The sequence below is a fragment of the Theropithecus gelada genome, chromosome 16, assembly GCF_003255815.1.
Source record: "Theropithecus gelada isolate Dixy chromosome 16, Tgel_1.0, whole genome shotgun sequence".
NCBI classification, from domain to species: Eukaryota; Metazoa; Chordata; class Mammalia; order Primates; family Cercopithecidae; genus Theropithecus; species Theropithecus gelada.
In genome coordinates, this window is record NC_037684.1 from 2,307,955 (window position 1) to 2,333,231 (window position 25,277).

Below are 25,277 nucleotides of genomic sequence, written 5' to 3' on the forward strand. Positions count from 1 at the left end.
AAAAAAAAAAAAAAAAAGACCTGGGTGTGGTGGCACACATCTGTAGTCCCAGCTTCTCAGGGGGCTGAGGCAGGAGAATCACTTGAACTCAGGAGGTGGAGGTTGCAGTGAGCCAAGATCGTGCCACTGCCAGCCTGAGCGACAGAGCGAGAGATTGTCTCAAGAAAAAAAAAAAGCACCCCCATCCTGGCTAACACGGTGAAACCCCATCTCTACTAAAAAAAAAAGTTAGCCGGGCATGGTGGCGGGCGTCTGTAGTCCCAGCTACCCGGGAGGCTGAGGCAGGAGAATGGCGTGAACCCGGGAGGCGGAGCCTGCAGTGAGCCGAGATCACACCACTGCACTCCAGCATGGGCAACCGAGCAAGACTCCATCTCAAAACAAACAAACAAACAAAAAAAAACTACCCTGCAGAAAAGGGTGTGCACAAGAAGGCTGGTGCTTTAGCTCCGTAAGCATTCAGGAAGCCACCTGTGGACTCTTGCCACCAAGGGTCTGATTCTACCCTCCCTGAATCCTGCATCTTGTGCAATAAATTTATTTTATTTTAATTATTATTTTTTTGAGACAGAGTCTCACCCTTTTTGCCCAGACTGGAGTGCAGTGGCGCGATCTCAGCTCACTGTAACCTCTGCCTCCCGGGTTCACAAGCAATTCTCCTGCCTCAGCCTCCCGAGTAGCTGGGATTAGCCCCCGCCACCACACCTGACTAATTTCTGTATTTTTAGTAGACACGGATTTTACCATGTTGGCCAGGCTGGTCTCGAACTCCTGACCTAAGGTGATCTGGCTGGCCTCGGCCTCCCAAAGTGCTGTGATTACAGAGATGAGCCACCACGCCAAGCCTCAATTTTCTTTTTTTTTTTTGATGGAGTTTTTGCTCTTGTCATCCAGACTGGAGTGCAGTGGCGCGATCTTAGCTCACTGCAACCTCCGCCTCCCAGGTTCAAGTGATTCTCCTGCCTCAGCCTCCTGAGTAGCTGGGACTACAGGCACCTGCCGCCACACCTGGCTTATTTTTGTATTTTTAGTAGAGACAGGGTTTCACCATGTTGGTCAGGCTGGTCTTGAACTCCCGACCTTAGGTGATCTGGCTGGCCTCAGCCTCCCAAAGTGCTGGGATTACAGAAGTGAGCCACTGCGCCAAACCTCAATTTTCGTTTTTCTTTTTTGATGGAGTTTTTGCTTGTGTCGTCCAGGCTGGAGTGCAGTGGCACGATCTTGGCTTACTGCAACCTCCACCTCCCAGGTTCAAGTGATTCTCCTGCCTCAGCCTCCTGAATAGCTGGGACTACAGGCACCTGGCGCCACACCTGGCTAATTCTTGTATTTTTAGTAGAGACGGGGTTTCACCATGTTGGCCAGGATGGTAGAGCTGGGGGTCACTCCTGTCACCCAGATAGTGGCATTGCAGCCTTAAACTCCCAGGCTTGAGGAATCCTCCCACTTCAGCCTCCTAAATAGCTGGGACTACAGGTATGTACCATCACACCCAACTTTTTACAATGTTTTGAAGAGACAGGGTCTCACCCCTGGGCACAAGCAATCCACTTCAGCCACCCAAAGGGCTAGGATTACAGGCATGAGCCACCGCACCCAGCCAGAATCAGTTTTTCCCTCCATTACATCTTAGCTCAAACCCAAGCTCAGCAGAAGAGAAGGGTAACTGCATTCACTTTTTTTTTCTTTTTAATTTTTCTGAGACGGAGTCTCACTCTGTCACCCAGGCTGGAATGCAGTGGCATAATCTCGACTCACCGCCACCTCTGCCTCCTGGGTTCAAGCAATTCTCCTGTCTCACCTTCCTGAGTAGCTGGAATTACAGGCGCGTGCCACCACGTCCAGCTAATTTTTGTATTGTTAGTAGAGACTGGGTTTTGCCATGTTGGTCAGGCTGGTCTTGAACTCTTGACCTCAGATGATCCACCTGCTTTGGTCTCCCAGAGTGCTGGGATTACAGGCATGAGCCACTGCACCTGGCCACAATCACTTAGTTGTTTTTTTTTTTCCCCCTCTGCAGACAAAAAAAAAAAGTTATCCAAAATTCAACGTAAGAAAACTGGAATCACCAAGAGGAGCCAGTTATGTTGCAGATAACAGTGCCTATCACCTTCACCTCTGTCAGAGGCCCTCAGAATTTTCAGTGTTGGAAATGGGAGAAGGAGGTTTGAAGTTTTAGGTTGGGTTATTAACAGACCAGATCCCCATTTCTTGGCCAGGCATGGTGGCTCACGCCTGTAATCCCAGCACTTTGGGAGGCCGAGGCAGGTGAATCACTTGAGGTCAGGAGTTCGAGATCAGCCTGGCCAACATGGTGAAACCCCATCTCTACTAAAAATACAAAAAATTAGCCGAGCGCCTATAATCCCAGCTACTCAGGAGGCTGAGACAGAAGAATCGCTTGAACCTGGGAAGCGGAGGTTGCAGCAAGCCAGGATCGTGCCATTGGACTCCAGCCTGGGCGACAGAGTGAGACTTTGCCTCAAACAAAACAAAACCACCAGATCCCCATTTCTCAATGACTTGGACAGCCCTTGGAGTGCAAATGGGCGGACCTTTTGGGCCTCCAGTGAGGGACAGCAAACCACACTTATCCATCAAGCTTCACAGTAAGCCCATAGCATTCCTGCCCGGGGAGAGGGCCTGTCAGCCGGGTACCCTGTGTCCAGGTTTCATTGAAGAACTGTCTACAATCACCACAGCACCCGGCCTGAAACAATGGATTTGGAGATGGCTTCTGGGTGGGATGCATATTACAGGGGTCCCCCTTTTAAAAATAAGGAATTATTCCTAGCAAGCGAGGTATGTTAGAAACTGTTAAAAGTTACCTCAAACATTCACACTAGTAAACGAATAGAACAAGGTCAGAAAACAAGGTTTTTTTCCTTTTACTGGTTTATAATAATCTTAAAAACCCCATCACACCCATAAACCACCACAGGTGAGGTGAGAGAGATGGAGAATGAATGCTACAGTATGTGGATAGAGTGGGGAATCCAGATATTCCCTAGGGTAGTGTGGGATGGAGACAGGGAGTGTGGAGAGGAGGCCCTGGCTTGGACCCTTATTGCTGGCTGGGGGTTGGCTGGCAGAGGGGAGAGGGAATCAGGCTGAACTCCAATAGAGGGAACATCTCACACCAAAGGCGAGGGCAGTAGGGGGCAAGGGGATCACAGTACATTTTCCATGCAGACTAGGGGTGGGAGTGAGAGTTTCAAAGACTTGCACCCCTACACAGGAAGAGATGGGTTTGAGGTTGTTTGACTTAAAGCCCCCAAGTTGGTGTCTGGTCCAATTTCCTAAAATGGCAGCTCACCTTTCAGGGAGAGGTACTGGGGAGGGAAAAAAAATACAGCCAAAAATATCTGTTTTGGAGATCAAGCAAGGGATAGGGGGAAGACAGTGGTGCTCTTTAAATCTGACTCAGAAAAGCAGGAACTGGAAGAGGGCCCTGGGTGAGGTGGTGGCCAACACCTTGGGAGAAGGCATTAAGCCAGAAGCTGCAGGTGCTCCTGAGGGCTCAGGACAGGGAGGTACCAGTGTTCACAGACAGAAAAACAACTGGGAACAATAAATTAGGACTTCATGTTGCTATCATTTGGCGTAACACAATCAGGCTTTTTTTTTTTTTTTTTCTTTTTCCTTTTAAATATAAGGCAACTTGCCAACACATAACTTAAAAACTGGTCTTCAGTCACATTGCTCCAGATCACTAGAGAATTTCTGGCTAACAAACAGTAGTGGATAGTGAACAAAATGCAAAACCTTAAATAAGAACCATCAGCTGACATTCGCCAGAGACAAGAGGAAAGGTGAGGGCTTATTTCATCTGTGAAAAATAAAAAAGCCCATTCTGCATCTTTAACAGAAGGGTGCAAAAATTTATAACAAAACAATCTAAGCTTAAAATTACAGAAAAGTGTTTCTAGCCAACTAATTGTCGCTTGGGATGAGACGTGCTAAGCATGGAGTGGATGAAGGTATGCTCTAAGAATGGACAGAGGGCAGGAGGGGCTGTTTCCAATGTAGGCCCACCTCCAGGTGTTAGAACCATGCTCATTTGGTAAAGGAAGTATTCAAAGAGCTTAAGGCTTTGTGTTTTGTTTTGTTTTGTTTTTGTTTTCTTCATTAAACTGAGGGGCTGCACTAGAGGGTGAATGTACCTGTGGGGCCACTCACACACAATGCTACTCAAACCCACACTACATTCATACAGAAACATAACATTTAAAACTTACAGTGTAGAGCAATATTCTTAGCCAGTGTAGAGAACCAAATTTTTTTTTTTTTTTTTTTTTTTTTGGTGTTTTTAATCCCAAACTCCAATGTGATCATTCCTTACCTACCTAATTCCTCAAGTAAGGTAGGTTCTGTTTTTGTTGAAGGGGAAAGGATAGGGGCTGTGGGCAGCTGAGTTAGGGGATAGGCAACAGTAAGAAAGGGATCTTGGGTATACTTGGGTACGTTGTATTTTTCTAGGTTTGGAAAGGGGAGTCTGGAACCAAGATGCCAATACAAAGACTTTTTTCTCCCATATCTCATGAAATGGTCAAATACTTCCAAGATGCCCTTGAGATCAAGTGTGGCATGGCCAAGTGCAGTGGCTGCGGGATCAATATAGACACAAAACAAAGCCTTAAGGAATGGAAAGGAACTGGAAGGACATGAAGACTGGATCAGCTTTGATTTCTTTGGGTGAATAAGGAATTAGCTTTCAGAGCACTTGGGAAATCTTGCTTCTTAGTCCTGGGGGGAGGGGAAGGGCGGTAGCAACAGGTAGAGGTCTGGCTTAGGGGCCTGAGCACCTCCACTACCTCAACTAGGGCATTCCCTCAGCCCACACCTCAGTCATCCTAAGGGAAACAGGAAGAGGTTCAAGAAAAGATGGCTGGGAGCTGGCTGGAAATGGCCAAGGTGGGGAGAATAGCTGACAGGCAGTCAGTGGAGAGAAAAGCCTGAGCTTGGGGTTAGCTTCTAACATAAAACCAAAAGTTGCTGGAGGGGAGGATGAGAGGACTCCTTCTGTCCCCAGTTAGATCCCACCAAATTCCCTTTCTTAGACATCTAAGAATGATCACACTGGAGCAGTGAAACTTTGAAACTATCCAGTTACTTAAAAGACTAAACCTAGGAGGGTGATGTATGATGTGTTGCACGTGGAGGGCAGCAGGGCTACCTATCTATACCCTGGGTGCTGAATATGAAGACTTCGACTCTCTGTGGGATCGGGGGCTCGGTTGCCAGGGGCTCGGTGGGCCTTGCTCAGCATGGCCAGGCTCTGTTCTCGGAAGCAGGCCTGTTGGAAATCCCCACTTAGGTAATCCACTGTTTGCATTAAGCTGTTCTGGCTTGCCACTGGACCGCCCCCGGTCCCTGCTCGGTAGTGGGCCCCGGGAGCTGCTGCACAGTCGAGGGGTGCACCTGTGGGCTGCCCACCGTGGAACGGCATGGCGAGGTCCTGAGACCCCGAGCTGTCGCTATTGGGAGTGGGCAGAATGTTGTTCCACAGGGGTTGGAAGTAGTGGCCATTGGGGTAGGCCAATGGGGCTGCCATGCCGTTGACTGGTGGGGATGGGGTCGGCTTTTCCAGGGGTGGCTTCAGATGGAAGGACGGCGCCAGGCAGAGTTCTTGCGGGTAGGCAGGGGCTTTGCCCACAAAGCCAGGCCCTGCCAACTCGCGTCCTGCTGCATGCTTGCCTGTCAGGCCAGGGGCTGGCGTCCCACCAGCCTCGCTGCACATCTGTTGTAGGTGGGCCAGCTGGTGCTGGTTCCAGGTGACTGGCTTGAGGTCGCTAGGGTAGCCAGTGGGGGCGCGAGAGATGCCTGTGGGCAGGTTGACAGGACCTGCAGCAGGCAACGCGGCAGTGGCCGCATGGGTGTGCTCCATGGGATTGACCACACATGAAGGCATTGGTGTGGGGACGCTGTGGGTCGACACCCGGGTGCTTGCATTGATGAGCAGACTGCGACTAATGGGGCTGGGGTTGGCGATCTGGCCCTCACACACTGAGGTAGTGCTGATGCCTGCCCTCGTCTGGCAAAACTGGTTGATCTGGTGCACGATGCTACTCAGGTCCGGGGGCTGGCTGTGCTGCAGAGTGGCCGCCATTGAAAGGGGGATAGTTGAGGTAGACACGGTCACATTCGGGGGGGCATCTGAGTCTGGCATCTTCCGGCCTCCATGCAGCAAGGGATTGTGGGGGTGCTGGAGACCCTGGTGAGCCAGGGCCTGAGGGTGGACCAAGCCCTGGGTTTGGGCCATGGGCTGAGGGTGGCCCAGGCCCTGAGGCTGCTGGAGGCTCTGAGGGTGGGACAATGCCTGGGGTGGCGGGATACCCTGAGGGTGCTGCAGCGTCTGGGGAGGGGCATGGGCCAGGGTCTGTGCATGCTGCAGGGCCTGCTGGCGGGCCAGAGCCTGGGCCTGGGGGTGGGCTAAAGTGCTGGGTGCCACAGTAGCATACGGTGCCACTGGGGGGTTCATGATGGCCTCAGGGAGCAACCGGGCTCGGGTGCCGTCAAAGTCCTTGAGTATGCTTTTGGCTGGCACTTTGACAATGGCAAGCAGGCCTGCCTTGGTGGCAGCCTGTGTCGGGTAGGGGCTGTAGCGCTGGGCTGATGTGTCGAGGCCGTTCACAGTACGACGAACGTGTTTCCGCTGGGGAACCTTCACACTGTTGGGGAAGATTTTTATAGTCAGTGGGTTGTTTGCGACCTTCTTAGCATATGCATCCAATTCGGCTGGGGTAGGATAGTGAGCAGTTCTCATTTTCTGTGTAGTGTCCCCTAGAGAGAGAGAATGGGAAGGAGAGCAAAGAGGGAGAGGGAGCTCATCAGTGCCAAGGCAACCAGCCCTTCTAGATTCCCCTTCTGAGGGCCTGGGGTAGGGTAGGGAAGTGACTAGGTTGTCATCGGTAGCCTTCATTCTAAACCCAGCTTCAGTCTTCATATTAACAATCACTGCTAGTGTGCAATAAGTGCTTATAGTGGGCCAGGTCTTGTGCTAGGTGACAGGCCATCTCAGTGAATCCTCACTATTGCTCTAGAAGCAGGCACTACCATCATTTCCATTTTGTAAATGAGGTAAGTAGAGATCAGAACAGCAAAGCATCTTTCGAAGTCTCATATCTTGGAGAACCAGAATTTGGTCAATTCTCAGGTAACCGAGAGTTCTCGCCATACATAGAAATGCAGGGTCGCTGGACACTGTAGCTCACACCTGTAAATCCCAGCATTTTGGGAGGCCAAGGCGGGTGGATCATCTGAGTTCCGTCAGAAGTTCAAGACCAGCCTGGGCAACATGGTGACACCCCGTCTCTACTAAAAATACAAAAATTAGCCAGGCAGGGTGGCAGGCACCTGTAATCCCAGCTACTTGGGAGGCTGAGGCAGGAGAATTGCTTGCTTGAACCCAGGAGGCGAAGGTTGCAGTAAGCCGACATTGCACCACTGCACTCCAGCCTGGGCAATAGAGCAAGACTCTGTCTCAGAAAAAGAAAAAAAAAAAAAAGAGAGAGAGAGAGAAATGCAGGGTCTGGAACTCTACCAGCCCATGTGGCCTGGGGGTAGAAAGTTCTAAGCAAAGCTCCTTGTCAAGGCCGTGGTGGCCCTTCAGTCTAGAGGGTACCCAGAGCTATGACTCTTTAGTCTGCAGGGAACAATGAGGCATCAGCTTTCCCTTGCATCTTGGCAGCTGGGGGGCTTTGCCCACTGGGTGGGCACCCTGGAACAGTAGACAGAATGCTTCCTTTCAGGAGCAGAGGAATAAGCTGCCAACATCTCTCCCCTTCCCCATGTCACAAGTTCACTTTTATTTACAGTTCACTCTATGTCTGACTGGGTGAGGATCAAAGGCTTTATTTATTTGCTAGAGAAGGAAGATAATAATGACAGGGCAGCAGGGAGGGAATTGAGAAGAAAGGATTCAGAGCATCTTTCAGTCCTTTCAGCCCTGAGAGCCAAAAATAGTCTGTATTTGGTCCATGTCAGCTGTCACTTTCCAAAAAGAAAGAGGAAAAACCTGCCTTCCTCTGGAGACTGCGGAAATGCCCACTTGGTGTGCCTCATTAATGTTAACAGTCTCTTTGTTCCCATCTCCTGCTGCCTCCCATCAGGGGGCTCAGCGGATGTCCGGCTTCCAGTCAAAAAGGAAAAGGTTCCGAGAACAAGGGCTCTTTGAGGATGCCAAGCTCCTGCAAGGGGGCTCTGCTCCACTCTGTCTGTCTCTGAGGGACGGTCTCCCCTGAGTATACACAAAAGGTGCCTAATAAATGCTTGCTGAATGAGTGAGTACACAAACTGCCCAAAGCAGAACTGGCTTGGCTAGAAGCCCAGGTTCAGCTAGCTGACTCTCTCTTTACTTCCTCCCCTTGCAAAAGGCAGGAGGATATGCCAACGACTAATCTGACTGAATGCCCAGCTTGTGGCCTCAGGTGGCCTTGGCCCAAAGGAGACCCCATTCAAAGTCATGTCACTGGGCATTACCTAGAACAGAGGTAGGCTAATGAGGCTATTAGAAGGAAAATGGGTACAGCTGCCTTTGTTTGGTGATAATGCTGGTTAGCAACAGCTTAGAAACTCCTGCTCTGGAAAGCAGGAAAAGAAAGCTTAAGTCAGGAAGGGCAGAGAGATTTGGGCCCATGCTCACAAGCAGATCTGAGCAAAAAGGGCCAGGCATCCCCAGCCCCCAAAACAGGTCTATGCTTTCAAATACTGGCAAAAAAGTCTGGGATCACTGGTTAAGAGAAAGTCCCTAAACTCAAGACACCAGAATTCCAATAGAAGCTGCCTTGGTCAACCACTGTACCTATCTGTCTTATTGGTCAAAATCTCATATGATACTCCTAGCACAGTGCTTTAAACCTAACCCACCTTCATGCTGGTGGGCTTCTCTCCTTGAAATCCAAGTAGAAGTCGTATAGTACCTTGATGAATAGAAGAGTCCCTTTGTTCCAAGTTAGTACCAACTCTGAGCTCAGTTTTTTTCTAGCAGAGACAAGGGGGAAGCTTGGCCTCATGCAGGAGTATGGAAGGGGCACTTATCCACATTGATTAGTTTTCTTTGTCCTGTCTCCACTGATACTGACAGTGGTGAAGAGGGCTGTCAAATGATTCAGAAATAAAGTGAAATGAGGGTAGGGAGGGTGGCCACAAGGCTGCAGTAGCTTTGTTAAGGAAGAACCCCAAAGATGAGTACAGTGTATTGAACAAAAAAGGGGTATCATTCTGGGAATACAGCACCATCTACCTCACATACCAGACTTAAGCCTAACCCTTAAAAATAACAGTTTTCGGCCGGGCGCGGTGGCTCAAGCCTGTAATCCCAGCACTTTGGGAGGCCGAGACGGGCGGATCACGAGGTCAGGAGATCAAGACCATCCTGGCTAACACGGTGAAACCCCGTCTCTACTAAAAAATACAAAAAACTAGCCGGGCGAGGTGGCGGGCGCCTGTAGTCCCAGCTACTCGGGAGGCTGAGGCAGGAGAATGGCGGGAACCCGGGAGGCGGAGCTTGTAGTGAGCTGAGATCCGGCCACTGCACTCCAGCCTGGGCGACAGAGCGAGACTCCGTCTCAAAAAAAAAAAATAAATAAAAAATAACAGTTTTCGGCCGGGCGCGGTGGCTCAAGCCTGTAATCCCAGCACTTTGGAAGGCCGAGACGGGCGGATCACGAAGTCAGGAGATCGAGACCATCCTGGCTAACAGGGTGAAACCCCGTCTCTACTAAAAATACAAGAAAATTAGCCGGGTGAGGTGGCGGTCGCCTGTAGTCCCAGCTACTCGGGAGGCTGAGGCAGGAGAATGGCGTGAACCCGGGGAGGCGGAGCTTGCAGTGAGCCGAGATCGCGCCACTGCACTCCAGCCTGGGGCACAGAGCAAGACTCCGTCTCAAAAAACAAAACAAAACAAAACAAAAACAGTTTTCCGCTGGGCACGGTGGCTCAAGCCTGTAATCCCAGCACTTTGGGAGGCCAAAGTGGGTGGATCACGAGGTCAGGAGTTCAAGACCACCCTGCCCAGCATGGTGAAACCCCGTCTCTACTAAAAATACAAAAAATTAGCTGCAGATGGTGGAGCGCGCCTGTAGTCCCAGCTACTTGGGAGGCTGAGGCAGGAGAATTGCTTGAACCTGGTAGGTGGAGGTTGCAGTGAGCCAAGATTGTGCCACTGCACTCCAGCCTGGGTGACAGAGCGAGACTCCATGTCAAAAAAAAAAAAAAAAAGAAAGAAAGGTTTTCTCAGCTGGGCATGGTGGCTGAGATGTGTGAGCCACACCTGTAATCCCAGCACTTTGGGAGGCTGAGGTGAGTGGATCACGAGGTCAGGAGTTCAAGACCAGCCTGGCCAAGATGGAGAAACCTCATCTCTACTAAAAAAAATACAAAAAATTAGCCAGGCATGGTGGCAGGCGCCTGTAATCCCAGCTACTCAGGAGGCTGAGGCAGAGAATTGCTTAAACCCAGGAGGCGGGGGTTGCAGTGAGCCAAGATGGCACCACTGCACTCCAACCTGGGCGACAGAGTAAGACTCCATCTTAAAAAAAAAAAAAAAAGGCCGGGCGCGGTGGCTCAAGCCTGTAATCCTAGCACTTTGGGAGGCCGAGACGGGTGGATCACGAGGTCAGGAGATCGAGACCATCCTGGTGAACATGGTGAAACCCCGTCTCTACTAAAAAATACAAAAAACTAGCCGGGCGAGGTGGCGGCGCCTGTAGTCCCAGCTACTCGGGAGGCTGAGGCAGGAGAATGGCGTGAACCCGGGAGGTGGAGCTTGCAGTGAGCTGAGATCCGGCCACTGCAACTCCAGCCCGGGAGACAGAGCGAGACTCCGTCTCAAAAAAAAAAAAAAAAAAAGTGGCTGGGTGCGGTGGCTCACGCCTGTAATCCCAGCACTTTGGGAGGCTGAGGCGGGCAGATCATGAGGTCAGGAGATCGAGACCATCCTGGCTAACACAGTGAAACCCTGTCTCTACAAAAAATCCAAAAACAAACAAAAAAATTAGCCAGGTGTGGTGGTGGGTGTCTATAGTTCCAGCTACTTGGGAGGCTGAGGCAGGAGAATGGCCTGAACCCGGGAGGCGGAGCTTGCAGCAGGGAGCTGAGATCAAGCCACTGCACTCCAGCCTGGGCGACAGAGCAAGCAAGACTCCATCTCAAAAAAAAAAAAAGTTTTCTCAACACTTATCACAGTCCCCACACAGGCACCCTGACTACTTATTTTCTTCTGTAATGTATTTCCATAACTACACAGTCAACACAGATACCACAGCTTTGTAAGCAACTTACTTAAATAGCTTGTACGAATAGTGTCATTAATAGAGACATAGACAATGTAGGGAATAGGAAATCTGTAGTTTGTAAAGGGTTAGAGAAACCTGTATTCAAGTATTAGCTTCATCATCTGCCCATACTGAGAGCCTGTCATTCCTCAATTATCAACAGGGATGAATTCTGCTCTCCTACTTCACAGAATTACTAAGATCAAGAGAGTCAGTGAACATTTTCACTAAATGAGCATTTTCATTTCAATGAAAATGCTATGTGAACAGGAACTATGATGGTCAATAGTTATTATTCAAGGATAGCAGATGTGGCTGAGTATGACCACAGGCAACACAAAGAAAACTGACTAAGGAAGCCCCAACTGCAGGACACCCTGGCCTTCAGCCTGAGAGTTAAATGTAACAGAAAGCACTGCTGTCTATTCCAGGATAGACTGGAGGAAATTTTCTGCCTGAAATCCAGTCCTCCCAATGGAGACCTCTCTGTTCATCTTTCTATTTTGAAGGTCAGAGGGCATAGGTAACATAGGTAGCAGGAACCTCTATCTGTAGGCAGAGAGGCACAGGCAATGTATTTGAAACACAGATTTTGTAGTCTGAGCTGAGTACGGGCCAGTCACAGGACAGTCATGTGGCACTGGCAAGTGACAAACCCTCTATGCCTTATCCTTGTGACAAAGACAAGAGAGTCTTCCATACGGAATTTTTGAGGAATGAGTGAGAACGTATGTGAAAACATTCAATATAGTGCCTGGCACATGGTAGCAGCTTGACAAATGTTAGCTATTATTTCTATGAGTTTATCCAGTCATTGGGTCAATCTGCCATTTAAAGGTCCCTCCACTAGGAGGCAGATATGCATATAAAGAAGCAGTAAAAGAAGGAAATTTTGGCATTTGTGCCCAGAGCCCCAGTGCTCTGCCATGGACGGAGGTCAAAGTTGTTATCTAAAGATGGCTTAAAGACCAAGGACCTTTTATCATTTCAGCCATTCAAACAGTAAATATTTAGAGAGCCATTATTATATTGTGATCCTGAGAAGGAGAAATACAGAGCAGAGGCCAAGGATTAAGAAAGAAAACCTTTCGGCCGAGCGCGGTGGCTCACGCTTGTAATCCCAGCACTTTGGGAGGCTGAGGCGGGCGGATCACAAGATCAGGAGATCGAGACCATGGTGAAACCCCATCTCTACTAAAAATAGAAAAAATTAGCCGGGCGCAGTGGCGGGCGCCTGTAGTCCCAGCTACTCGGGAGGCTGAGGCAGGAGAATGGCGTGAACCTGGGAGGCACAGCTTGCAGTGAGCCGAGATTGCGCCACTGCACTCCAGCCTGGGCGACAGAGCGAGACTCCGTCTCAAAAAAAAAAAAAAAAAAGAAAGAAAACCTTTCTGGTGGCGCATGCCTGTAGTCCGAGCTACTTGAGAGACTGAGGCAGAAGAACTGCTTGAATCCAGGAGGTGGAGGTTGTAGTGAGCCAAGATTGTGCACTGCACTCCAGTCTGGGCAAGAGAGGGAGACTCCATCTCAAAAAAAAAAAAAAAAAAAAAATGCCCAGGCACGGTGGCTCACGCCTGTAATCCCAGCACTTTGGGAGGCCGAGGCGGGCGGATTACCTGAGACTGGGAGTTCAAGACCAGCCTGACCAACATGGAGAAACCCCTTCTCTACTAAAAATACAAAATTAGCCAGGCGTGGTGGCGCTTGCCTGTAATCCCAGCTACTCCAGAAGGCTGAGGCAGGAGAATCGCCTGAACCCCGGAGGCAGAGGTTGCGGTGAGTCGAGATCGCACCATTGCACTCCAGCCTGCGCAACAAGAGTGAAACTCCAGCCGGGCGCTGTGGTTCATGCCTGTAATCCCAACACTTTGTTTTTGTTTTTTTGTTTTTGTTTGATACAGAGTCTCGCTCTGTCGCCCGGGCTGGAGTGCAGTGGCCGGATCTCAGCTCACTGCAAGCTCCGCCTCCCGGGTTTACGCCATTCTCTTGCCTCAGTCTCCTGAGTAGCTGGGACTACAGGGGCCCGCCACCTCGCCCGGCTAGTTTTTTGTATTTTTTTTAGTAGAGATGGGGTTTCACCGTGTTAGCCAGGATGGTCTCGATCTCCTGACCTCGTGATCCGCCCGTCTCGGCCTCCCAAAGTGCTGGGATTACAGGCTTGAGCACTGCGCCCGGCCAATCCCAACACTTTGGGAGGCCGAGGTGGGCAGATCACGAGGTCAGGAGATCGAGGCCATCCTGGCTAACATGGTGAAACCCTGTCTCTACTAAAATCACAAAAACAAAATTAGCCAGGCGTGGTGGTGGGTGCCTGTAATCTCACCTACTCGGGAGGCTGAGGCAGGAGAATGGCGTGAACCCAGGAGAAGCAGCTTGCAATGAGCCAAGATCGTGCCACTGCACTCTAGCCTGGGCGAAAGAGCGAGACTCCGTCTCAAAAAAAAAAAGAGAAAAAAGAAAAAAATTCAAAATAACTCATTTTCTGAGGCACTGGGGGAAGATGGATCAGAGAAAAACAAAACTTCCGAGTACAAAGTTTCAAAATGGCTAAGGACTCTCCAAAAAAGTGACATCATAGAATATATGATCTAGAAAAGTTGTAGGAGGCCATCCTTCTGACACCAACTAACCTAACCCCAAGCCAAGATATTCTTTTTTTTTTTTTTTTTTTTTTTGAGACGGAGTCTCGCTCTGTCACCCAGGCTGGAGTACAGTGGCGCGATCTCCGCTCACTGCAAGCTCCGCCTCCCGGGTTCACGCCATTCTCCTGCCTCAGCCTCCTGAGTAGCTGGGACTACAGGTGCCGCCACCTCGCCCGGCCAATTTTTTTGTATTTTAAGTAGAGACGGGGTTTCACCGTGTTAGCCAGGATGGTCTCGATCTCCTGACCTCGTGATCCGCCCGTCTCGGCCTCCCAAAGTGCTGGGATTACAGGCTTGAGCCACCGCGCCCGGCTGCCAAGATATTCTTTAATTCATCCAGCCAGCCCTCTGGCAAATCACAAATCTGGGTTAGGAAGAACATTACTGTCTCCTACACACATAGAAAAGGAAGAGGAGAACAGAAAAAGCTATAAGGGATCAACCCTGTGATTCTGAACGTATGGCAGCTGAAGCCTGGGTAAAAGCCATTTAGCCAGATGACTTACAGTGCTGGGGCAAGAAGCCACATTTCTCTTCTCCTGACCCCGGACCACCAATCCTGCCTCATGCTGACTGTATTTATGTTATAAAGCACATTAAACTATAAACACCTGTACCCATCCCACTCCACCAGACACCACACTTTGTGTTCCTAGCAACTTATAAGACCATCCTGAGGATGGACAGGAGAGAAAGGCTGATAGCAGAATCATAAAACATTTTTTGTTTGTTTGTTTTTTGAGATGGGAATCTCCCTCTGTTGCCCAGGCTGGAGTGCAGTAGCACGATCTTGGCTCACTGCAACCTCTGCCTCCCGGTTCAGGCAATTCTCCTGCCTCAGCCTCCTGAATAGTTAGGACTACAGGCTCCCGCCACCATGCCTGGCTAATTTTTTGTTTTGTTTTGTTTTGTTTTTGAGACCAAGTCTCGCTGTGTCGCCCAGGCTGGAGTGCAGTGGCGTGATCTAGGCTCACTGCAAGCTCCGCCTCCCGGGTTCACGCCATTCTCCTGCCTCAGCCTCCCGAGTAGCTGGGACTACAGATGCCCGCCACCACGCCCAGCTAATTTTTTGTATTTTTAGTAGAGACAGGGTTTCACCGTGTTAGCCAGGATGGTCTCGATCTCCTGACCTTGTGATCCGCCTGCCTCGGCCTCCCAAAGTGCTGGGATTACAGGCATAAGCCACCACTTCCAGCCTTTTTTTAGTTTTTTTGAAATGGAGTCTCGCTGTGTCGCTTAGGCTGGAGTGCAATGGCAAGATCTCAGCTCACTACAACCTCTGCCTCCTGGGTTCTAGAGATTCTCCTGCCTCTGCCTCCTGAGTTCTAGCGATTCTCCCACCTCAGCCTCCCAAGTAGCTGGGATTACTGGCGCCTACCACCACGCCTGGCTAATTTTTGTATTTTTAGTAGAGACGAGGTTTCACCATGTTGGCCAGGCTGCTCTCAAAGTCCCGACCTCAGGGTATCTGCCCACCTTGGCCTCCCAAAGTGCCAGGGTTACAGCCATGAGTCACCGAGGTGCAGTAATGCCTGTAACACAGGATGGGAGTTCAAGACCAGCCTGGCCAGCATGGTGAAACCCCATCTCTACCAAAAATACAAAAATTAGCCAGGCATGGTAACACATGCCTATAATCCCAGCTACTACTTAGGAAGCTGAGGCAGGAGAATCACTTGAACTCGGGAGGCGGAGGTTGCAGTAAGCCAAGATGGCACCACTGCACTCCAGCCTGGGCGACAAGAGCAAAACTCCACCTCAAATAAATAAATAAAATAAAATAAAGTGGGCTGGGTGTGGTGACTCATGCCTGTAATCCCAGCACTTTCGGAGGCCAAGGCAGGTGGATCACCTAAAGTCGCGAGTTCGAGACCAGCCTGATCAACATGAAGAAACCCTGTCTCTACTAAAAATACAAAATTAGCTGGGCATGGTAGTGCATGCCTGTAATCCCAGCTACTCGGGAGGCTGAGGCAGAGAATCGCTTGAACCCAGGAGGCAGAGGTTGCGTTGAGCTGAGATCACGCCATTGCACTCCAGCCTAGGCAACAAAGCAAAACTCTATCTCAAAAAAACCACAAAAGAATAAGTAATAAAATAAAGTGAACACCAAGATAAAGCTGCCAATTTGCCTGTCCTCCAAATGGCTTTTCCCTTGATATCGTAGGTTTGGGTAAAGCTGTCAGAGTGCGTTAAGGAACCTAGAAAAAAGCAAGCTTCTCTTTGTCACCTTATTGCATGCCTCTAAGTACGTTCCCTCTCCAGTTATGTCCCCAGAAGCCCAGAAACAGGCACAATGCAGTTAGGATGCTGACTTGGACGGCTAGGGAGTGTAACATAACACCTTTATCACCCAATCATCACTTATTAAGATAAAGGGGGCCAGGCGCGGTGGCTCACACCTGTAATCGCAGCACTTTGGGAGGCCGAGGCGGGCAGATCACGAGGTCAGGAGATCGAGACCATCCTGGTTAACATGGTGAAACCCCGTCTCTACTAAAAATACAAAAAAAATTAGCTGGGCGTGGTGGCAGGCACCTGTAGTCCCAGCTATTCGGGAGGCTGAGGCAGGAGAATGGCATGAACCCGCGAGGCGGAGCTTGCAGTGAGCCGAGATTGCACTACTACACTCCAGAATGGGTGACAGAGTGAGACTCCGTCTCAAAAAAAAAAGAAAGATAAAGGCTGGGTTGAGAAAGCTATAGCAGAGCTTGCTTTACTGTGTCAGGCAACTGTAGAAGGAGGACTACCACCTTCAGCTATTATATAGAGCTGGATTCACTGGCCAAATTTCAGAACTAGCCAGGCTCTGAGTCTTATGCTCCCTCAAAGAAATGAAGTCCAAAGGCTGGACCATTTTTAACTTCTGATGATGATTTCACAGGGCAGGGGCTGGCAAACGACAGCCTGTGTGCCTGCTCCATTTGCTGTTTTTTTTGTAAAAAGTTTCATTGGAACACAGACACCCTCATTTGTTTATTGTCTGTGGCTGCCTTTGCCCTACAACGCCAGAGTTGAGTAGATGCAACAGACCACATGGCCCACAAAGCTAAAATTATTGGCTATCTAGGCTTTACAGAGAAAGTTTGTTAGCCCCTGTCATAAGGGATTCAGTTAAGGTGCTGAGCCACCTTTTCTATCAAAGGGAAGCCTAGCTGCCTCACTGATTTCTCCTTTGTGCTCTAAATGGAAGGTCTACTCCAAATTTAGGGCTGTTTTTACACCTGAAGATACTATACATGGTAATGTGCCAAGAATAGAATCTTTTCCTTGCAGATCATGTATTACAGGGAGAGAAGGTAGGAAGGAGTCTGGGAAAATATGAAGTATAAAACCCCAATTCCAGCAAGTTAAGACAAGAATCATAACAGATTTTAAAGGCTCAATCTTCTGGAAAGTGTATTATCAGGAAAATGCCCAGAGAGACTGAGAAAGCCAGCTCTCCATCTCTTCTGAGGGCAAAAGCTCCTTTACTTCCTGTGAACTAAAGTCATACTGGCTCAGAAGGTAGGCAGCAAAGCCAAAGGGAACTGTCTGTCTCCATGGTAGACTGTACTCAGAGAGTTTGAAACAAGAGAATAGCATAAACAGTTTATTTCAGAGATATAGTAAGTAATCTGGACTGTGAGTTTTCATGAAATTCTCCATGAAGGTTCAAACTGAAACACCTTTTTTAAGGGTGATATATATATATATTTCCTCTGAAGCTCTTTATGGTTTTGTTGTTCAACAGAAAGCTATCAGCAACAATTAAAATTGATATATATCGGGGAATTACAGAATTTAGAGCAGACCCCTACTGGCTGGACACAGTGGCTCAGCACTTTGGGAGGCCAAGTTAGGGGGATCACCTGAGATCTGGAGTTTGAGACCAGCCTGGCCAATATGGTGAAACCCCGTCTCTACTAAAAATACAAAAATTAGCCAGGCATGGTGGTGGGCACCTGTAATCCCAGCTACTCGGGAGGCTGAGGCAGGAGAATTGCTTGAACCTGGGAGGGAGAGGTGGCAGAGAGCCGATCAAGATCGCATCATTGCACTCCAGCCTGGGTGACAAGAGCAAGACATAGTCTTTAAAAAAAAAAAAAAAAGAATGTCAAAATTCAAGGTCAATGAACTCCAGATGTGCTTCAGGGACAGCCCAAACATAGAGACAAAAACAAAGAATCACACATGCTTCCCTAGGATCCAGATTACTTACATTTCTGAAGTCCAGTGTTCATCTGCGTGTGAGAAAGAAGCTGAAAGGACAGGTCACCTGGCCCTGGTAGACAGGCTAGCATGGCAGACCGGCATCAACACAACATGGGGCAGTGGCTCACACTGTAATGAACAAAAACAAGGTCATGAAACACAAGGCAACTCATTTGAAGAAGACACTAGGAACACTGGATATGAGTAGCAGGAGGCCCAAGTTTAGACAGATAAAGCAATTTAATTAGCAGTGTGTTGGTTGAAAATATACTTACATCTTTATCTGTGACAACTTGCTGTCAAATATCACTATGGTTAAAATGATTTTTCAGTTACCACAGATGTATGGGTGGGAGAAATAAAACTGGAAAGTACCTGTTCATACAACTGGAAAGTACAGGTGCATTTGTAATGTCTCAGTATTCCTGAAGAGAGTGGGCCCTCATAGGGCCTGGCTCAGCCAGCCCATTTATAGCCCTGGTTGGAGACCAGCCAGACATTTTCAGAAACAGCACAGTATATGATTGCAAAGGTACCCAATGTCTGACTTGTGAGCCAGTAATATGAACCCACTTTTATTTTATTAATTTTTTGAGATGGAGTTTTACTCTTGTTGCCCAGGCTGGAGTGCAATGGCACGATCTTGGCTCACTGCAACCTCTGCCTCCCAGGTTCAAGCAATTCTCCTGCCTCAGCCTCCCGAGTAGCTGGGATTAAAAGCGCCCGCCACCACACCCAGATAATTTCTTTGTATTTGTAGTAGAGATGGGGTTTCACCATGTTGGCCAGGCTGGTCTTGAACTCCTGACCTCAGCTGATCCACCCACCTCGGCCTCCCAAAGTGCTGGGATTACAGGCGTGAGCCACCGCACCCGGCCGTGAACTTACATTTATTTATTTAGTTATTTATTTATTTATTTATTTATTTTTTGAGACAGAGTCTTGCTGTCCCCTAGGCTGGAGTGCAGTGGCGCAATTTCAGCTCACTGCAATCCTTGACTCCTGGGTTCAAGCGATTCTCGTCCCTCAGCCTCTCCAGTAGCTGGGATTACAGGCACATGCCATCATGCCCAGCCACTTTTTGTATTTTTAGTAGAGATGGGGTTTCACCATGTTGGTGAGGCTGGTCTCAAACTCCTGACCTCAGGTGGTCCGCCCACCTCAGCCTCCCAAAGTGCTGTGATTACAGTCATGAGCCACCGCGCCCGGCCAAACTCACTTTTAAATGGAAGGAGGAGGAAAGCATCCTAGGAGGCACAATTAACCACTGTTAAAACAAATTCTGTTTGCAAATTTCTGGAGATTCACCCTTCCTATTTGCCTGTCACGCAGTTAGACCTCATGAACTAGCCCCCCACCCATCAAAAGAAATGCATTGCTCCCAGACTAAAGCAAGGAGATGACAGGCTGCCAGCAGCTCTCTTTGTGCAGGCGATCCTGACACGTCAAGACGGCATAAGTTTCATTAGTGATGTTTGCCAACCAAGACATACACAGCCCAAGCAAGCAGACACTGATGGGGCCTTCTGCAGCGAAAGAAGCCCTGTCAACAATGCAAGCTCCTTATGTAACAGAAATACGATTTTCCTAAATAAGTACATGAACTTCTTTTCCCATATTTCAGAAATCAAGGTGGCAAATTATGGCTTTAGATCCCAGCAAAAAAGGAGTGGGGGAAAAGCTCAAAAGTAAAAAAAAGACGACAGAAACCTCTTTATTTTCTTTAGAGGGCTCTCTTAGGTATATTAAACTACCTTGTCATGATGAGTATCAGAGGGCTCCAGCTTCCAAGACCAGGTAGCTGAAAAGATACTTTATAAAAGAGGCTGCTCAAATTGTGTCTAAGATAGCAACTGCAGAAAGAACGGAAGATTGAATGCCTTAATGAGAACAGAGCTGTCCAAGAGTTCTGGCACAGCTTCAGTCTTTTTAAGGTCTCTGGTGAGTGGGAAACGGAATGTACACAGTGAGCCAACTTCAGTGCAAGAAAAAAAAAGTCTTGGCCAGGCGTGGTGGCTCACACCTATAATCCCAGCACTTTGGGAGGCCAAAGTGGGCAGATTACCTGAGCTCAGGAGTTTGAGACCAGCCTGGCCAACGTGGTGAAACCCTGTCTCTACTAAAAATACAAAATTAGCTGGGTGTGGTGGCGCATGCCTGTAATCCCAGCTACTCAGGAGGCTGAGGCAGGAGAACTGCTTGAACCCGGAAGGCAGAGGTTGCAGTGAGCAGAGGCTGCGCCATTGTACTCCAGCCCAGGACACAAGAGTGAAACTCTGTCTCAAAAAAAAAAAAAAAAAAAAGACTTCTGTTGGGATCAAGGGACTGAAGTGCTGCTCACAATCCCTTCCCTTGTGGATGCTGATCTTTACATAATAACTTCTCCCTTAAGGTCCTAATACAGCTGAAGGCAAACTACAAGGAAAGGAAGGGAATTAACAAGTACTGGGAGCTAAAACTGTGAAATGGGCTGTATGAGGGGCTTTGGTGATGTTTTCTTAATTGAGTCTCCCAAGCCTTCTTGGAAATAGGTAACAAACTTCACCCGTCATCTCATCATCTCTAGCTGGGATTACTATTAGCCTTCTAAATGGTCAGTTCCACGCTTACCCTTTATCACCCAATCTATTCTCTATTCAGCAACGTTAATTCTTTTTTTTTTTTTTTGAGATGGAGTCTCGCTCTGTTGCCAGCCTGGAGTGCAATGGCGCAATCTCAGCTCACTGCAACCTCCGCCTCCCGGATTCAAGCCATTCTCCTGCCTCAGCCTCCTGAGTAGTTGGGACTACAAGCGTGTGCCACCACGCCCGGCTAATTTTTGTATTTTTAGTACAGACGGGGTTTCACCCTGTTGGCCAGGATGGTTGACCTCGTGATCCACTCGCCTTGGCCTCCCAAAATGCTGGGATTACAGACGTGAGCCACCGCGCCTGGTCAATTATTTTAACTGGAAGTCAGAGCAGCTCAAATATCTCTAATGACTTTCCATCTCAGAATAAAATACAAAATGCTAACATGGACCCCAAGGCCCTCCATGATCTACTACTACTGGTTCTCTGACCTCACCTTCTGACCTACCCTGCCCTCTCTTGCTGACTTACTTCCAGCCACCATGGTCTCCCTGCAGCTCCTTCAATGAGCCAAACACACTACCTTCAGGACTTTGTCCTTACCATTCCCTCTGCCTGGAATGTTCTTGCCCCAGACGTCTACTTGTCTTTCTAGCTCCCTCACTTCATTCAGGTTTCTGCTTGAATGTCACTTCCTAAGGGGAGGGCTTCTTTGACCTCCATGTCTAAAGCAGTATCCTTATTTCCCTCATTTTTTTCTTTTAAAATCTATCCTGAGACCCTGAACTCAACAATTCCTCCCACACAATTAACCCCAGGCACGTGGTCCTTCCTGTTGCTAACTCCTCTATTTCCCTCAGTTTTTACCACCGTCATTACCACCTGTTTTACTACCACCTGTTTTACGACCATCTCTCTCCACCCTACCAGGATATAAACTCTGTAAGAACAGACCCTTGGTTCATTTTGTTCATTATTATATCTAGAAAAGCAGCAACTACTAACACTTACTAGGCTCTCCATAAATAACTGTTGACCATATAAAAGGCAGATTGTTAGTAATTTTCTGAAGTTGTCATTTAATCTATATATGTCACTCATCTATTAATGATGGCAGAGCCCAGGACTGAAACCCAGATTTGACTTTTCCCAAAGCCTGTGCTCACTCTTCACCTCCAGGCTCTATCGGTTTCCTTTTTTTTAAGACAGCCTATCACCCAGGCTGGAGTGCAGTGGTGCCATCTTGGCTCACTGCAACTTCCACCTCCCATGTTCGAGCGATTCTCCTGCCTCAGCCTCCCAAGTAGCAGGGATTACAGGTATGCACCACCATGCACAGCTATTTTTTTTTTTTTTTTTGATACAGAGTCTTGCTCTCTCGCCCAGGCTGGAGTAGAGTGATGCAATCTGGCTCACTGCAAGCTCCGCCTCCCGGGTTCACGCCATTCTCCTGCCTCAGCCTCCCGAGTAGCTCAGACTACAGGCGCATGCCACCATGCCCGGCTAATTTTTTGTATTTTTAGTAGAGATGGGTTTCACCATGTTAGCCAGGATAGTCTCAATCTTGTGACCTCGTGATCCGCCCGCCTCGGCCTCCCAAAGTGCTGGGATAACAGGTGCAAGCCACCACGCCCGGCCCTAACTTTTGTATTTTTAGTAGAGACGGGGTTTCACCATGTTGGCCAGGCTGGTCTTGAACTCCTGGCCTCAAGTGATCCGCCCACCTCGGCCTCCCAAAGTGCTGGGATTACAGGCGTGAGCCAAAGTGCCAGGCCATATCAGTTTCCATTTTGAATAGTATATTCAGTAGGTTCTAAGGTTCACAACGTCTATGATTAAGAGGCAATTTGGGCCGGGTGCGGTGGTTCAAGCCTGTAATCCCAGCACTTTCGGAAGCCAAGACAGGCGGATCACGAGGGCAGGAGATCGAGACCATCCTGGCTAACACGGTGAAACCCCGTCTCCACTAAAAAATACAAAAAACTAGCCGGGCGAGGTGGCGGGCGCCTGTAGTCCCAGCTACTCGGGAGGCTGAGGCAGGAGAATGGCGTAAACCCGGGAAGCGGAGCTTGCAGTGAGCTGAGATCCGGCCACTGCACTCCAGCCTGGGCGACAGAGCGAGACTCCGTCTCAAAAAAAAAAAAAAGAGGCAATTTGATTGAGATATATATATATATATATATATATATATATATATATGTTTGTTTGTTTGTTTGTTTTAAAGGAGAGGGTGCAATCATGCTCCCTAGCTAGTAAAAGTCCCATCTTGGCCTTCTAAGAGACAGATAGGTAAATGAAAAGACTGCTAAATCCATGGTCAGACAGCATATAGAAGGCTTTATAAAATAACAGGAAAACTCAGAACACTAAATAAGACGGTGCTTTCTTAGACTCTGCAGTTGGCCTCAATCATACACTGCAGTCTCTGGAATATTACCTTTTATGATTTTGGAAGCTGATACACACCTACAGGAATAACTGAGGAAGGTAGAGTATCATTAGTCTTATTTTCACCTTTATGTGTATATCAATGTTAAGTGAACAAGAGCAAGAGGAAAACCATATATTTAGTATTTTACAACATATATAAAACAACAACACTGGCCGGGCATGGTGGCTCAAGCCTGTAATCCCAGCACTTTGGGAGGCCAAGGCAGGCGGATAACAAGGTCAGGAGTTCGAGACCAGCCTGGCCAACATAGTGAAACCCCGTCTCTACTGAAAATACAAAAAATTAGCTGGGCATGGTGGTGGGCACCTGTAATCCTAGCTACTCACGAGGCTGAGGCAGGAGAATCGCTTGAACCTGGGAGGCGGAGTTTGCACTGAGCTGAGATTGTGCCACTGTACTCCAGCCGGGGAAACAGTGCGAGACTATGTCTAAAAAAGAAAAAAGGCCGGGCGCAGTGGCTTAAGCCTGTAATCCCAGCACTTCGGGAGGCCCAGACGGGTGGATCACGAGGTCAGGAGATCGGGACCATCCTGGCTAACATGGTGAAACCCTGTCTCTACTAAAAAATACAAAAATAACTAGCTGGGCGAGGTGGCGGGGTCGCCTGTAGTCCCAGCTACTCCGGAGGCCGAGGCAGGAGAATGGCGTAAACCCGAGGGGCGGAGCTTGCAGTGAGCCAAGATCCGGCCACTGCACTCCAGCTTCGGCGACAGAGCCAGACTCCGTCTCAAAAAAGAAAAAGAAAAAGAAAAAAAACCTCCCCTCCTCACCAGCTTTAAAAAAGGACTGGAAAGAAATACTCTAAAACATAAAAAACATGAACAGCCACTACTATCTGGGGCAATTTTTTGTCTTTATACTTTGGTATGTATATTATTTCTATAAATAATTTTAAAATAAGGGGAAAAAAATCACTGATAAACCAAAAACCTCAACCTTAAGAAACATTCACATCTGCATAGCTGATATTCTGATGATGGGGATACAAAAACACATTCACTCAGTGGTCTGGCAGATAGCATTTTTTTTCCTGTATTTTTTGGAAATAAACAATCTTTGTCTTTTTTTCTCCTCCTTCGGGGAACTTTATGAATCCAGAAGAAGCCAATGTTTGAATGATTACTTCAACCTCATATATCTATTAAATCCTGATACCTGCAACCAAAAGGTGAGTAGGGGATGTGGATCCTAAGAGGTGACCTGTAACATATTGCCCCTCAAACCACACCTTTGGATTTCAATAGAAAGAACAGAGAGAATTAAACCAACTAGGGCCATGTGCAGTGGCTCACGTCTGTAATCCCAGCACTATGGAGGCCGAGATGGGCAGATCACAAGGTCAGGAGTTTGAGACCAGCCTGGCCAATATGGCGAAACCCCGTCTCTACTAAAAATATAAAAATTAGCTGGGCGTGGCGGTGGGTGCCTATAGTCCCAGCTACTCGGGAGGCTGAGGCAGGAGAATCGCTTGAACTGGGGAGGCGGAGGCTGCAATGAGCTGAGATCACACCATTGCACTCCAGTCTGGGTGACAGAGCGAGACTCTGTCTCAAAACAAAAGAAAAAACAGCTAAACTATGGCAAAGAGGCATTAATGAATTTACTGATAGCAAACAAAGAAGTAAAGATAAGAGGTGAATTCAGTAAAGACTCCAGAAAGTCAACTTTTGGTTTGGGCAGGAGGGAGTGAACCAGTAAGAAACAGAGCTTGGAGTCCTCTGTGGTTACAGTCCCAAGAAGAAACTTCCAGCAAGTCTAGAATACTCTAGAGCTCTCACTGGCATCAAACCAACTGCTAAGATTACAGCCCATAATTTGTGACCCTTGCTTTAAGAATTCTGGGATGCACGGCAGGTACGGTGGCTCATGCCCAGCACTTTGGGAGGCCCAGCACTTTGGGAGGCCAAGACGGGTGGATTACCTGAGGTCAGGAGTTCAGGATCAGTCTGGCCAACATGGTGAAACCCTGTCTCTACTAAAAAAATACAAAAAATTAGATGGGCATGGTGGTGGGTGCCTGTAATCCCAGCTACTTGACAGGCTGAGACAGGAGAATTGCTTGAACCTGGGAGGTGGAGGTTGCCATAAGTTTATATCACACCATTGCACTCCAGCCTGGGCAATAAGAGCAAAACTCGGTCTC

The 25,277-nt window shown here is 48.5% G+C and overlaps 1 protein-coding gene across 10 annotated transcripts in view; it reads right to left on the minus strand.

Annotated features, from left to right (window-relative positions):
• Positions 1 to 2,874: 2,874 nt before the first annotated feature.
• The window catches only part of FAM222B (family with sequence similarity 222 member B), a 116,740-nt gene continuing 94,337 nt past the window's right edge, over positions 2,875 to 25,277 (minus strand). For 4 of the 10 annotated variants that reach the window (XM_025361144.1, XM_025361146.1, XM_025361145.1 and 1 more), the window contains 2 exons: positions 18,120 to 18,241; positions 2,875 to 6,671 (listed from right to left, as the gene is read on the minus strand). In XM_025361144.1, coding sequence (XP_025216929.1) covers positions 5,177 to 6,481 — 1,305 coding nt within the window. In that variant the 5' untranslated portion in view covers positions 6,482 to 6,671; positions 18,120 to 18,241 and the 3' untranslated portion in view covers positions 2,875 to 5,176. Of the gene's footprint in view, positions 6,784 to 8,921; positions 9,098 to 18,119; positions 18,242 to 24,992; positions 24,998 to 25,167; positions 25,176 to 25,277 lie in introns of all 10 variants that reach the window. The other 6 variants (XM_025361140.1, XM_025361137.1, XM_025361138.1 and 3 more) reach the window with 4 other exon arrangements.